General features: G+C 37.4%; 1 protein-coding gene across 1 annotated transcript; it reads right to left on the minus strand.

The window, feature by feature from the left end:
* Positions 1-1,371: 1,371 nt before the first annotated feature.
* Positions 1,372-5,793, minus strand: LOC112200298 (suppressor protein SRP40). The gene is made up of 7 exons (XM_024341324.2): positions 5,436-5,793; positions 5,027-5,091; positions 4,307-4,347; positions 3,466-4,187; positions 2,649-2,738; positions 2,503-2,564; positions 1,372-1,776 (listed from the first exon to the last, which is right to left on the minus strand). The coding sequence occupies exons 1-7, from the start codon at positions 5,673-5,675 to the stop codon at positions 1,671-1,673; spliced, it is 1,326 nt and encodes a 441-aa protein (XP_024197092.1). The 5' UTR covers positions 5,676-5,793; the 3' UTR covers positions 1,372-1,670.
* Positions 5,794-14,777: the final 8,984 nt, after the last annotated feature.

The raw sequence follows: 14,777 nt of genomic DNA on the forward strand, positions 1-14,777 counted from the left end.
ACTCTTCTAAATCCTGACGGATTAAGATTTGTGTTGGGGGGTGGTGGGTGGGTTTGTTTCAGATCTACTTTCTCTCTCTACAGTTTAGAGAGAGAGGATCTACTTCAAGTTCTTCAGCTAGCTAGTTCATAGTTAATTAATTGCAAGGAGAAGGAATTTCGGGGTTTTAACCCATTCGAATACAAACTTCACTTTTATTTTGCTTACAATAAGACTTAAATCTAGGTTCTAACTCGTTTCTCATCCGAGAACGATGCCATATGAAATGCTAGCTAGAGCTTACAAGCACACTCTAACTACTACACTTTGATAAAACGCAAAAACTCTTAATTCTGCTAACGTGCCATATGACTTCAGCATGCTTAGTTCTGGTAATATCAGGGGCTCCCATCTCTTGATGTTTACTAGCAGCTTATGAAGGCATCTTCCACCTTCTGCAATGTGCAAAGCCAGTGCCTGATACTCTAAGCAATCTACTCTTTACAACTGGTGTGAAATCATCACCGTCGCGAACAAAATGGCGTGAACATATAGCACAGTAGCTGATTCTTCACAGGAGAGATGGCACCTTTGTTTAACTTGTCATCTGCAAACAGAATTGGAAGATGAAAACAAGGCATTTCTGTTGCCTAAGAAGGAGAAAGAGGAGTAAGGTGAGTAAAAGAGTAGACCCAACACTTTGGAGTGGAAATAATCGCTCTCAACCTGTTGAGCATTATATAGATGGGTGAAAGAAAAGGTTTAGCGCAAGTAAAAAGACCACAATACAAAGGCACAAAGCTCTACTGGTTAAGTTGCTTTCTCTTTTTCTCTTCTTTTGATGGTTCTTTTCATTTTTTCAATATTTCAATCTCTTGCTTTTCAACTCTTCTCGGGGACCATGTCACCATTGTTGAAAAACTTGTACAACAGCTAATGATCATGTCACCATCGTTGAAAAACTTGTACAACAGCTAATGATCACGACGCAACTCCACTGATAGCTGTTGCTTGTGCAACAATAATGGTAGTATTTGCGACAATCATGTTAGCAGATTTGAAGGATTTTAGAGAAAGTTTGTTTGCTTTTTAAACAGCACAACGAGAGGATATCCATTTTAGCATGGTTATTCCTAGCCTTGTATAAAAGAAACTGAGGTAATTACATCAAATTTGGTGCTCTCTGCAGTAGTTAGTTTCTAAATTATAGTGGGGTCCCTTACAGTGAGGGCATTGGAGTCTACCATACTTCATTGTTCCAACTTCCAAGTGTAGAAAACCATAAGCTCCATGACAATAGGTAGTTGTGATTTATCAGATCATAAAAAAAATTATAAAGCCATTCATGAGAACATAACACGAGTCAATTTCACTAATTTTACGCAAAAACGATTGATCATGAACAGCTCAAAAACATAATCAATTGGGTAAAACTGGTGAACATCAAACTTGGCCTCAATCTTTGAACGTCTATCACACCGAATGAGATAGGAAGTCCATGGGGAATTATATCCTTGTTGACGTTACAATTTTGATAATTACAACAAGGACCTTTTGGTCAATCTGGGAGGGAGCCAAAGACAAAATAGAGGGCGGAAAATAGCTCTTAAATTTGCGTAAAAGTTCGTCTAGTTAACTCAAAATTCATTCGAGTGTTCAGCGATTAAGGATAAATGTTTCTGGATTTCCAGTCAATCTTCATCAGAATAATTGAACTTGACTGAGTGCGATTGCAGATCAATCTGCCCTCCTCTGTATGTCCCACGCTTCTTCTTGGTCTTTTCATGCCGAAAGTCCCTGCATATGAGAGAGAGAGAGAGAGATTAGGCTCCACTAATTGTAAAAAGTAAAAAAACATTAACATGTGGGTAAATAGTGGCATAGCATTCTAGTGTCTGCCAACTTCAGTTGATCTCCTAGATTTGTAAGGGTGATGTTGATTCTAATTTCTCAGTCCTAATAAATAGGTGTACAATCAGGGACTATGATGTTTATTTGGTAACGTTTGTTACTTCTGCTTCATTCTCAGCAGAAGAGCCCAAAAGCTCCTTCAAACCTACCCCTTTATAATGCTCTTCCCTTAATGCTCAGTGCATATCCTTCCGGTATGTCTGCATGCCCATGCTAGTGTTGTGTGAAAAAGAACATATTGATTGCAGCAAGTAATATAAGTTAGGTCCCTTTTCCACTTTATTTACATGATTCTCTGGAACTCTTAATTATTAAAGAAAAAAATGTGAACGTACAGAATCCTATTCACAACTTATCATAGAACCCTTGATTAACAATATAGGGTTCAGATAGTGACTTTAAGCGGCATTATAATTTATGTCCAGTTTTCCTCTATCATTGTTTCAACGAATAAACAATCAATTGATTCAAACAATATCTAATAAAGAGAGATGCCAGCTCAGACAGGTTTCGCCACATCACTAAGCTGCAAACTGAATGCCTTGACGATGAACATCGTACAATTATATCTTTAAGAAACATTAACAAATAGATGGCAAACAGCACACATACCTTCCTCTGACTTGACCGAGAATTTCCTGTGCTTTTGCACCATAGCCAATCTCTGCACCATCCTGCAGAGAATGGGATCAAGAATTAGTAAAAGCAAAGTCAAGACAGAATGAAAGAAGAAATTCATAAGCTAGTCAGTCTCACACCTTTGCCCAGTAAGAATTATCTTTAAGCTTCTCATCTGTGAATACCACCTCATCCAGTTTTACCCTTTGAAATGCATTAATAGTCTTTGGCTGCAATAACAACATCAACATGGTTTCAGCCAGAAAGCTATGGTGTCATCATGTATGAGAGAGATAAAAAAAAAAAACAAACAAACATCGAGCCCCAACAGCATCATCATCATGAAAAAACAAACACAGGGAGGCGTAGAGTTCAGTTTGACAAAGTTTTCCATGACTGATGAACTAACGAATATGAACATGAAGGAAAATGCATTTAACATTAAGTGTAGCAGCTAACACTCAAAAGAGGATCATTTACTCACAAATAAACTATAGTCATTTACCCTAAGCAAAAATAAACAAAAGGTTAAAGTTTGTGTCCCTAATCATATTACCTTAAACTTCAATGACACCATCAAGTCAAAAGAACCCCAGGTTTTTCAAAGCTACAACATCATTAGATTGTCTCAGCAATATACCAAAATCTCCATTTCTCCAAAATTATGTTATACACATGAACGTGCAACAGTGAGACAACTTTGATGAAAGCAAGAAAGAGTGTTTTGGTCGAGGAAACCAAACAAATTGGACCTGAAATCATATTGTAAACTGTAAACTTTACACATATTTCATCATTTAAACTTTTGACAGTATGAGTCCATTCATCACACTGATGTTTGACAGGTAATTCATTTAGTAAGTTAGCGATTAGATAACAGTTCAGAAGGGATATGGCATCTACTTTTGAAATATTTCACTAGCATCCATTCCTTCCACACGAAGATTAAAAAGTTACCTCAGTTGAACCATTGCACTGCTTCTTTATGCTCTTCTGCATGGAAGACTTCTCAGCACTTTCATCTTCTTTGCTCTTCCCAGGCTCTGAATCATTTCCTTCAGAATCCAATCTTTTCCTTTTTTTGGAGCTTTTGTTCTCATTATTTGTAGCCTCAACATCAGATAATTTGATATCTTCCTTTTTCAAAACACTGTCACTTGCATCTCCCATGGCAACTACCTTCTTATCCTCACCACCTGAACTTTCCTTCTTATTCTTCTTAACTTTAGGCTTAATATCCACTAGATTTTTATCTGCAATTGTTTCACTAGTTCCATTTGCATCCTGTTTTGCTTCCACGCCACCCTGTTCAACATTAGGACTAACAGAATCATCATTTGACTTGTTTTTCTTTTTCTTCTTGTCCTTAGATTTCTTCTCTGTCTCAGAATCGCCAACACCTTTTCCCTTGACAGATGTATGATCTTTTAAACTTTCTTCAGTTGCCACAGACAATGGCTCTAGTTTACATTGTTCTACACCATCAGGAGTATCAGAAACAATCTTGCCCTTCCTTTTCTTTTTCTCCTTGCCATTCTTATCAGCCTCTTCCACTTGTTCAGGCTTCTTTAATTCTTCTGTGCAGACTTGTTCATCACCTTGATTGAGTAATTCAAAAGTCTTTCTGTTTTTCTTTTTGTCCTTAGATTTTGCAATTTTTTCCAGGGCTGGATCATTTCCTATACAGAGAGAAACATTACTTAAATCCTGGTCTCCCAAACAACAAGAGAGAGAGAGAGAGAGAGAGAGGGAGGGAGGGAGGGAAGGAAATTTATAGCATTCAACTGTTCAAGCATACCATTCTCCTTCTGACTGTTAACACTTGTATTGTCCTTATTACTGCAAAACAAAGAAGTACATGTATATGAGAATACAATATGAAACCGAACATTTAACTCCAGAGAGTTAAAATTGAAATACGAACAAATCAAGCAAATGGATTGTCAGCCAGACAGCACTTGGTTATGTCCATTCAATTTCATCCCAGAGATTGACATCAAAAGAAACTGTGATTTTGAACCTAAAAACTAGATCAATCCTCGCGCATCATGAGTCCTTCAAGGCTATGGTTTTAGGATTAATGCTGTATTTCAGAAATAATTACCATATCACAAAAAAGACACTATTACACATGACGTGATTCTAGAGACTTTTTCATTTAATCAACAGATCTGAAAGATGGACAAAAGGTAAGATTAGCCACATAGTATTGTAGTTGCGCCTCCAAATGTTGAGCTTACAAAAATCATAAAACAAAACAATTACGCGCCACACAAAAAATGGATGTGCATTGAACTAAATCATGGTGCTTTACACAAAATCTAGAACAACCATATGAAGTCAAAATATTCAAAGTCTTGTGCTTTAAGAAAAAGAGTCATCCACAACCAAAAGCAGTGAAAGTAAAAGGACCGTGCAGTAGTTAAAAGAACTACTTCCAATGCATTGGCAAAGATTTTACAATCGGTGACCTTATTGGCACATACTATAATGCAAGGTAAAGAATTGATAAACCTACCACATCTCAGAATATTTGCAGTACATCTCTTCCAAATCCAGTGAAGAGTCCTTCAGCACATTTTTCTGCACAAGACAAATTCAGGTCATACTACAGAAACTAGCCATAATGTAAAACTCTGCGAAATCATAAGCCAACATTGTGATACAGAGTGCAGGGAAACAAAAAAAAAAAAAGGCACACTTATCTTATACCAGTATAGAACTATTTCCCAACTTCATCTTTAGGGATAAGTCACAATCTCCTTACATAATATATATGAAAACTAAACCTAGCAGCAACGTTACACTAGAGTTCAACTAAACATTCACCATGGAAATTGAACTTTTATCTGGTGAATTTGAAACAAGAAAAAAAGCAATCTTTCAAGGTGAAATGCGCCAAATGTATGAGAGAAGAAATTACCCACCTCGATTGGAGCTTCAGACAGAAACTTTTTGAGGGTTTTAGAGAACCCATTGCCCTGCAGGAACCTAGCGACAGCGTAAAGGAGAGGACCCTTCTGGTGAGGACTTAAGGTTGGGGCAGAGTTATTGGGGTTGCTCTGCTTCATCTCTAGGTTTAGGTTTGCAAGTAGAAGTTGGCGAGGCTTGAATGCTAAAAGGGAAGGGCTGAGAGTGTCCTGCGTCCTTGTTCGGGACTTGGGCATGCGAGGCTTCTCAGCTTTATTTGGAGAATTGGAGGGAGGGAGAAAGATGAAGCAGCGGCTCCAAGTTCGAGTTGGGGGGAGGTTTAGGAGGAATTAGGGTTTTTGTGGTTTGGTGAAATTACTATTCCGACACGAGATTTTATATATATATATATATATATATATATATATATATATATATTTTCCCCTTCTTTGAAAAATGATCAAAAGGTTTCACTTCTGTGATCAGTCCCCATCTGTGACTCAATATCGATCACCATCTGTGATCCGTCACCATCTGTGATCAGTCACCATTTATGACTCAATATTGATCACCATCTGTAATCCGTACTTCTCTTGAAAAAGACTACTCCCAACCTCGAAATCTTCCTTACCAACTTTGACAAACGAGTAGCATCTGCAACATTGACAACCTCCACAATAGGTGGAACGGGCAGCTCAACATTCGACGTCTCAACCACATTCTCGAATATCTCTTCAACAATAAGGGGAATCCTGCCCCTACCTCGATCTCTACCAAGGTTTTAAGTTTCTCTGAAACTGCCGAAATTTCCGTCGAAATTTCCGTAAATTTGAAGTACCGAAACGAAATTCATATGCTATATCATTTCCGTCAGGAGTTTCCCGAAATTTTCCGTACATTTCCGCGAAATTCTAAATTTCCGAAATATCTACACACAGAAAATATATTTAAAAATTCAAACCGAAATTTTGTCCGAAATTTCTCTGAAATTTCTGTTAAATTCTTATTTCACAGTTTTCGACTTTTAGCTGACAAAATATGAAATTTTGATTTTTTTTTTTTTTTCAATCCTCCTTCATAACACAGAAGCTCTCTTTCTATCATCCACCATATAATTATTAATTAACAAGGTATGTTGAAGGCTTTACTGTTCTTTTTACTAGTATTTTCTTAGTGCGTGGGAGGATGGAGGAAGTATCTTGGTTTCTATGGCTTTTTGACCACCATGACCATAATGATGTCTTTTAACTTTTTCGTAGGCTTGGAGTTCAGTTTTCTCACAACAAAGTTTGAATGAGGCCATAGTACCTCTTTGCTTTTATTTGCTACCAAAGCACTCATGCTCCAAGTCTCCAACCACATCATGATTCTATTTGCAATCATGGCTGGATACACCCAAAAACTCATCAAGTCATGTTTGTTCACACTTCACACAGTACTTCACAATAATTCTAAATCTACCGATATGGCTATATCTATCACTCTCTCGTCTCTCCTATAACTTCTGATCACTAAATTCACAAAGCAAGCCGTAAACAAAATAGAGAAAGCAAAGACTGTGAAGAATTGGAAGAGATGCGAGCTGGAGCAGAGAAAAAGAGTTGAAAACTCAATACAATAACAAGCTTGGTTGATTTTAAGCTCTACAAGGTATGTTGAAATTTATATATATTGTTGGTTGCATGATTTATATATACGAAAAGGTAATTATATTTTAAATTGTTCCCTTGTTATGAGATTTATTATTTATGAAAATGTCTAGTAATCATGTTTTTGTAATTTATGAAACTATTTAGTATCACTCAGTAGATAAAATATTGTAGTCAGCACTCAGTAGATAATTTAATGGATGTAGGAAGTTAGAAACAATCAAAGATATTAATCTTATTTAGTGCCTACCTATATTCCATACATAAATTGTCAAGATGTGTTCTTCAATTAGTTTCAATAGGTAACTACAATATGAATACAAATTAAGATAATAATTTTAAACGTAATGAGAACACTTTAGTAGAAATAATTTGTTCATAAATTTTAGTTTGTTTTTTGTAATTGTCTAGTTTTTTACATAATGGCAAGTTCTGACCCTGTGGGGAGCAAAAAAGACCCAACTTGGAATTATGCTTTTCCATATCAAGGCCAAACTAAAGGTACAGTATGCAAGTTTTGTAATACGGTCATAAAGAGTGGTGGTATCACTCGATTTAAGTTCCACTTGACTGGATTAGATCCTGCCAAGAACACACGAGTTTGTGATAAGGTGCCACCAGAAGTTCAAAAATTAGTAAAAGAATGGATGAGGAGAAAATGTACTGCAAAATATCAAAAGGATTCAATAATCCGTGATACTCGAGAAGAATTGCGATCAGGGTTATCACAACAATTGAACACTGAAGATGAAGATGAAAGTTTTGTAGGTCAGCATGATGTAGATCCCCGTGATTATAAAGCTGCTATGAGAGCATCAAGACAATCAGAATGGGAAAGGGAGCAAGGTATAAGTAGAAGTGTTTCAGGGCCTGGAGGGACAAGTCGAAGCCAACCAAAATTTGATAGATCAAAAAGTGTACGACAAGAGCATGGAGACCAACCTCAAGCTTCATTCCCACAGTCACTCTATAAATCCAATGCTGCAAAACAAAAGAGCATCATTGACTCCATGTCAATGGGAAGCCTCAAGGAGAAGCTTGGTCGAGTAAGTGGGAAGTTTTTCATATATATCAATGTCCCTGCGTACAAAGCGGAATCTCATGAGTACAAAAACATGATAATTGGAGCACAAGAGTGTCCAAATGTTCCTCCGCCAAGTTCGTTTCAGATAATGAACAAATATTTGGCCATGGAACATAAGGAAATAACTGAATATATAAATAGCCAAAGAAAAATGTGGAAAACATATGGCTGCACCATAATGGCTGATGGGTGGTCCGGTCCAACAAGAATGCAAGTTATCAACTTCATGGTTTACTGTAAGGGTAAGACTGTGTTTTTGAAGTCTGTCAATGCATCAAGTGATATAAGGGAGCACAAATACCTTGCCAAGCTATTTAAAGATGTCATTGATGAAGTGGGGAAGGAGAATGTGGTTCAAATATGTATCGATAATGGCTTAGCATTTGTGAAGGCTGGTAAAACATTATCGGAACGTTATAACTTCTATTGGACTCCATGTGCTGCACACTGCATCGACTTAATGTTTGAAGATATTGGTAAAAAGAAAAAGGTAAGTGATGTGATTACTATTGCTAGACTCGTGACTGTATATATCTACAATCACGGATGGGTGCTTGCTCTTATGAGAAAAATATGTAATGGTGATTTGATTCGACCAGGACCAACACGGTTTGCCACTAATTACATTTCTCTTCAAAGCCTTTTCCAAAAGAAGGCTGGACTTAAACAATTGTTTACTTGTGATGACTGGGTTACTAGCAAATATAGTCGAAGCAAGGAGGGAAGACATATAGAGGAACTCGTTCTTGAAAACATGTTTTGGGACAATGTGCAAGCAGTGATTTCTATTTACAAGCCATTATACAGTGTTCTTCGAATAATTGACACAGAGGTTAACCCGACAATGCCAATGCTGTATGATTTATTTAAGAAGGTGAGAACAAAGCTGGAAGAAGTCAGGAATACAGTTTGGGTCAGAAAAATCATCAACGATAGATGGTTTAAGCAATTGTGTCATCCATTACATGCAGCAGCTTATTATTTGAATCCAATGTTCCAGTATAGTGAAGGAATTGGTGATGATCCAGAGCTACTAGACGCCCTTCACTCAGTTTTTGCAAAGTTAGACCTAAACTCCATAGGCATCGCACAATTCGGAAATGAGGTAAATTTTCTATATTTGATTAATTGTTATTTTCATTTACGAACATTCATAATTCTTTCTCATGCATATTATAAGCTTTAGAGACTCATCATACGGATTTGGAAGACCAGCTGCCATTGCTGCAAGGAAAGCAATGACTTCATATGAATGGTGGAACATGTATGGGGGTGATGCACCTACACTTCGTAAATTGGCAATGAAGATCCTATCTCAAACCACATCATCTTCTGCTTGCGAGAGAAATTGGAGCACATTTGCTCTTATCCATACGAAGCAAAGAAATCGTCTGGCACATAACAAACTCGAGCAAATTGTGTATTGTTATTACAATATGAAGCTACAATTGCGAGATGCAAAAGCCGCTGCAGATAGAGTTGCGGAGACCAGTTATTTAGACCTATTCAATATAGCTGCAGATATAGGTGCGGAGGAAACTGCTTATCCAATATACCATTGGGTTCGACCTTTACATTTAGATGATGCAGCAGGAAATCCAGATCCAAATATAGCAACTCATGCTCGTGGAATGGGAATTGATATGGATAAGGTAATGAAGAAAGAAGTAACAGATCATTCTGATGAAAGTGATGGAAGTGGTTATAAATTATCAAGAGGCACTAGTGAAAAATCAATTGATGATCTTGATGATGATGATGGTGATGGTGGTAATACTGGTGGTGGTAGCAGATATCATGCCTATGGTGGTAGTACACGTGATAACTCGTGTGACAATAGTAGTTATGACGACACTAATCGTGAGGCGAATTATGGAAATGACAGGGGGAATGGCAAATCATGGCACTATAACCAATATGGTAGTGATAATCATACTACTTATCCTGATGCAAATCGTGAATACAATTCTAGAGCTAGGGATACACAAGGAAGACGCGATAGCCATTTGTCTCTAAATGAGTTTGAATCACTTTCTTCAAGTCTTGGCTCAATGGACATAGGAACTCAATATAGTGATAACCCTAACCCATTCCATTCTCATTATCCTCATCATGAAATGAGTTCTACCTTAGAAAGTACTTACGGAATTGGATCAAGCTCACCAGGTGGAAGCACATATGGCCTTTTTGATCATTCTTCGTCCCAAATGTCGCATGCTTCATACAATGAAACACCATATTGGGTAATTCCACAATTTCCGATATATGGATTGCATGTGGGAAGAGATCAACACACATACATTACCCATGTGATGAAGTACCAAAATCATTTCCAAAATTCATGTACTTGGGAGCAGTATTGTATGATACTAAATGGGAGCAGTTCAACCACATGGATCGAACCACATCGTAGTAGCTCTTATTACTAATACTTTATATTGCTTTTGTTGTACTCTTGTTTATTTTGATTCATGGGGTTTTGGTATTACGTCCCCCCGTTGTATTTTTCTAATATTTATTAGTGAAAAAGGCATGATGGCCAAGCCTCCCACTGGGTTCCAGCCATAAAAAAAAAAGTAAATCACATTCATATTATCAATATACATAACATTTATAATTACATATAGAATTATAGATAGTGTTTAGCAACTTACTACAGTTTTAGTTAATTACTCGTCGTCTCGTCCATATTAAATATCACAATTCTATTATTTATGTATAATTTTAGAGAGTTTACATTGTAAATAGGTTTATTATAGGTTAGTTAGTCTATGTAAAAGTTTCAATCAAAAATATCATTTTATACATGCAATTAATGTGATTTCTTTATTTTTAACCGAAATTTCCTTAAATTTGAAGTACCGAAATCGAAACCAAACCGAAATTTGAAACCCTGATCTCTACTCCTGCCTCTGGGTCTACCTCGACCCCTAGCTCTACCTTCTTGTGAATCCATCACCTAAGGAGCATAGCACCCTATCCTTAATACTTGTACAACTCCCAACAACAAGTATAAGTCATAGTTATGACTAAATCAACCACACACTACGTCAGAAGATACAATTCTATCCCTTACATAAACAAGAGTTAAATCTAAAGGTCCTCATTCCTCAAAAGACTATAACTCCTACTGAAGACTCACATTCCAACACTCATTACATACCCAATGACTATATCAATACCGAAGAGTATCAGATGGGGATCCGCTGTAGACGGGCCATCACTCGAGGAGTATTGATTGTCACTAAATATGCACCTTACACTATGATACCAAACTGTTACGCCCCTGATTTTTAATACAAATAAAAATCGATATATAATCTCATAATTATACATGCATGATCGTTCAGCCATCAATACAAAATACCTAAAAACTTTTTTCCTTTTAACCCAAGTACATATTGATGCCCTGAACCCACTATGTCAATATACACTCGCTCCAAAGAGTTATATATTACACAAGTTTACGAATTAAATTGTCAACAACAAAATAAAATGTAAATGCTGATCAGAGTTAACTATACAACGGAAGTCCTTATCACCTGTAAAGTCACAAAAATGGCTTCCTACCGTGAAGCTGCAAAGGCACTACCTCCGCTCCAACCCTGATTATCCTAACTTGCAGGATTAACTCCTACACCGTTTGAATAGTGTACCGAGTTGTCACACAAAAAACCCGGTAAGATTTTGCAAGCCCGTATGAGTAACTCAAAACAAAACACTGCACAACGCACGCCAAAAACGAGGAAAACCTTTCAACTCGAAAATAAGGAAAACATACCATGTTTCCCAAAACAATACCTTTTTTTCCAAAGGAAAACAACGAAAAGTCACACAGTAACAAAATCATATAAATCGTTAACCTAACAATTCAGTTATGATAAATCGATCCAACCTGGATAAAACAACAATTCGGTCCAACCTGGACAAAACAACATCAAATCAGTCCAACCTGGATAAAACAATATTGCCATGAGGATGCAACCTGCAACCCCGGATCCTTAGGCCAACCTGACCCTTAAATCAAAACATTAAACGAGTCGCATTGGATCCCAAATTTTAAATCAAATCAAACGGAGAAATCACAACCTGTGAATCTCAAATCCTCAGACCACCGGTCGTCAAATCAAAACGTTAAATCAAACCAAAAGGAGAAATCACAACCTGTGACTCTCAAATCCTCAGACCACCGGTCGTTAGATGAAAACGTTAAATCAAACCAAAAGGAGAAATCACAACCTATGACTCTCATATCCTCAAATACTTTTCAAAACAATAGAATACCATTTCCCACCATTTGTTTTCCGAAAAGTCACATTACAAACAATAAAACGCATCATTCATGCATATTGTTCTCATAAATTCACAAACCCACCAAAACATATATATTTCACGTAAATATATATATATATATATATATATATATATATATACATATACATAGTCATCCGCTCAGGAATGCCTATTAATACCAACTATAGTTTGCAGTTACTAAATAACTCTCAAAGTAATAAAGGTAATCCGTTCATTAATGAACATTGTGAGATTACTCACCTCGAAACTTCCGCTGCGTCTTCACACTACTAGACTACTTACAGAATGCCCTCTGTCAAACACCTAAGGAAGTATAGCCTTGATTCAGTCACTGAAACACAATGAATAACGTTCGAAACCCTAAATCGAATCAAAATTCCTAAAGTGATGCCAATTGAGGCAAAACCACTTTCGAGACCTCCCAAAGTCTTCGGAACTCTTCCATGATCGTTGTGTCCAAACCACAAGTCGATCGAACTCTCAGATCCTCACGGATAGAATAAATTCACGGATATGAAACGGTAAAAATCATAACAAATCCATTCGAACTCCAAAATCTACATATTATATATCGAAACGCTCGTATCAACGAGTAGAACATATATAATATCAGAAACAGTCTCCTAAATGGCCAAACCACCACCGGAATGCCGCCACAGGTGGTGGCGCACCGCCGCCGGCCAAAACTCATTATTTCTCAAAACTCCCAACATAAAAAATGTTCTTCTAAGCATGCTTGTGAATTTTTATAACTAGCTCGAAGTCAGAAAACAAGCATAAATGGTCAAAAACTACCTCGCAAGCCATTGATTACTATTCAATCCGAGTTGAACCAAGTTTCACGTGAATCGATCCAAACAACCACCACAGATCGATCTAGAAAGCTGCTGCGAGCTCAACTAAGAAGACTTGAAGCCTCGCCGATGTCGGAGATCAGAGAACCAATCAGGTCTGAATACACGAATCTTCGCAACCTTCAAGGGCCGCCGAGGGTGAGAATCGATGCTAGAGGATGCCAAAGGGATGACCAAAGCAAGGAGACGAACTGATCTGGAGAGTTTCGTCGCTGGAGACAGCCGGAGTTCACCGAAAAAGCCGGGTCCGAGTCGGGCCAGACAAAAAACTTCGGTACTGAAGGTGCAGTCGAGAGAGAAGAGAGAGAATGGAAAATGACTTTCCGGAAATGGAAAGTGGAAATTATGATTTCATTTTCTGATTTTTCATATTTATACTAAAACGGAAACTTCTTCCGATAGCCATAACTTTGTCATACAAACTTCGATTGACACGAACCACAAGTCCACGAACTCGTATCGACGCGCTCTACAACTTTCTTGAAGGAAGGTTTTAGAGAATCTAAATGTATCAAAAGTCAACCTTGAAACCCCCCCCCCCCCCCCTAAATCCACTCTTTTCAAACAAAAATTCGTTCGAACCACTTCCGCTCCGTCCACGTGCCACGAAACCGTCCAATAACCATAAAATTAATTCCCGAAAATCCTCGGAAAATAATTACAAATTTCCGGGGTATCACATTGTTAGAGAATAGAGTCGTACTTTCATTGATAATAGAGGTCTCTTTATATAGAGGATTACAAGACATAGAATCAGAGTTGTACAAGAAAAAATTAATCGGATATCTCCGAGAATATCTCTAATTCTAAACCCTATTACAATTAGGTCAAGTAACCTAGAGATTGGGCTAGACCCATATTCTGGATTTACTTGAACACTCCCCTTGTGTCGCCCAAACGTGATGCTCCTCTCATTGCCTCATTAAAAATCTTGCAGAGTAACAAAAACCCAGTGGGACAAAAATAACCTCGGTCAAAGGGGGACAACAGTACAATACACCATTCACGTTTCGAGACTATACATGTAGACATCTCTCCCTGATGTCTGCATCTTCCCTTGATGACTACTGTTATGGGAGTTTGGATAACTTCCGCAAACGATGCTACCAACATGTTTCTCGAAAGTGGAATTTAGGCAATTATTTAGTGAGTAAGTCTGTCATACTGTCCTCAGATCGAACCTAATTCGCTTTGATCTTGAGGAGAGTCTGTTGTTGCTGATTATTCTTGGCGTTGTCACTTTTGATGTAGTCTTGTTTTATTTGTTCAAAACAAGCAGCATTATCCTAAATGCTTGTAGGCTTATATGTGGTAGACTTCAAACCACAATTGTTCAAACATGCGTAATTATGGATCCAATTCATATACATTCACGAAGCACTTCGTGAAGAGCAATAATCTTTGCATGGTTCGAAGATATAGCGACTAGGTCTGTTCTGTAGACCTCCAAAATATCAT

This window comes from Rosa chinensis, chromosome 4 (assembly GCF_002994745.2).
Source record: "Rosa chinensis cultivar Old Blush chromosome 4, RchiOBHm-V2, whole genome shotgun sequence".
Taxonomy (NCBI): domain Eukaryota; kingdom Viridiplantae; phylum Streptophyta; class Magnoliopsida; order Rosales; family Rosaceae; genus Rosa; species Rosa chinensis.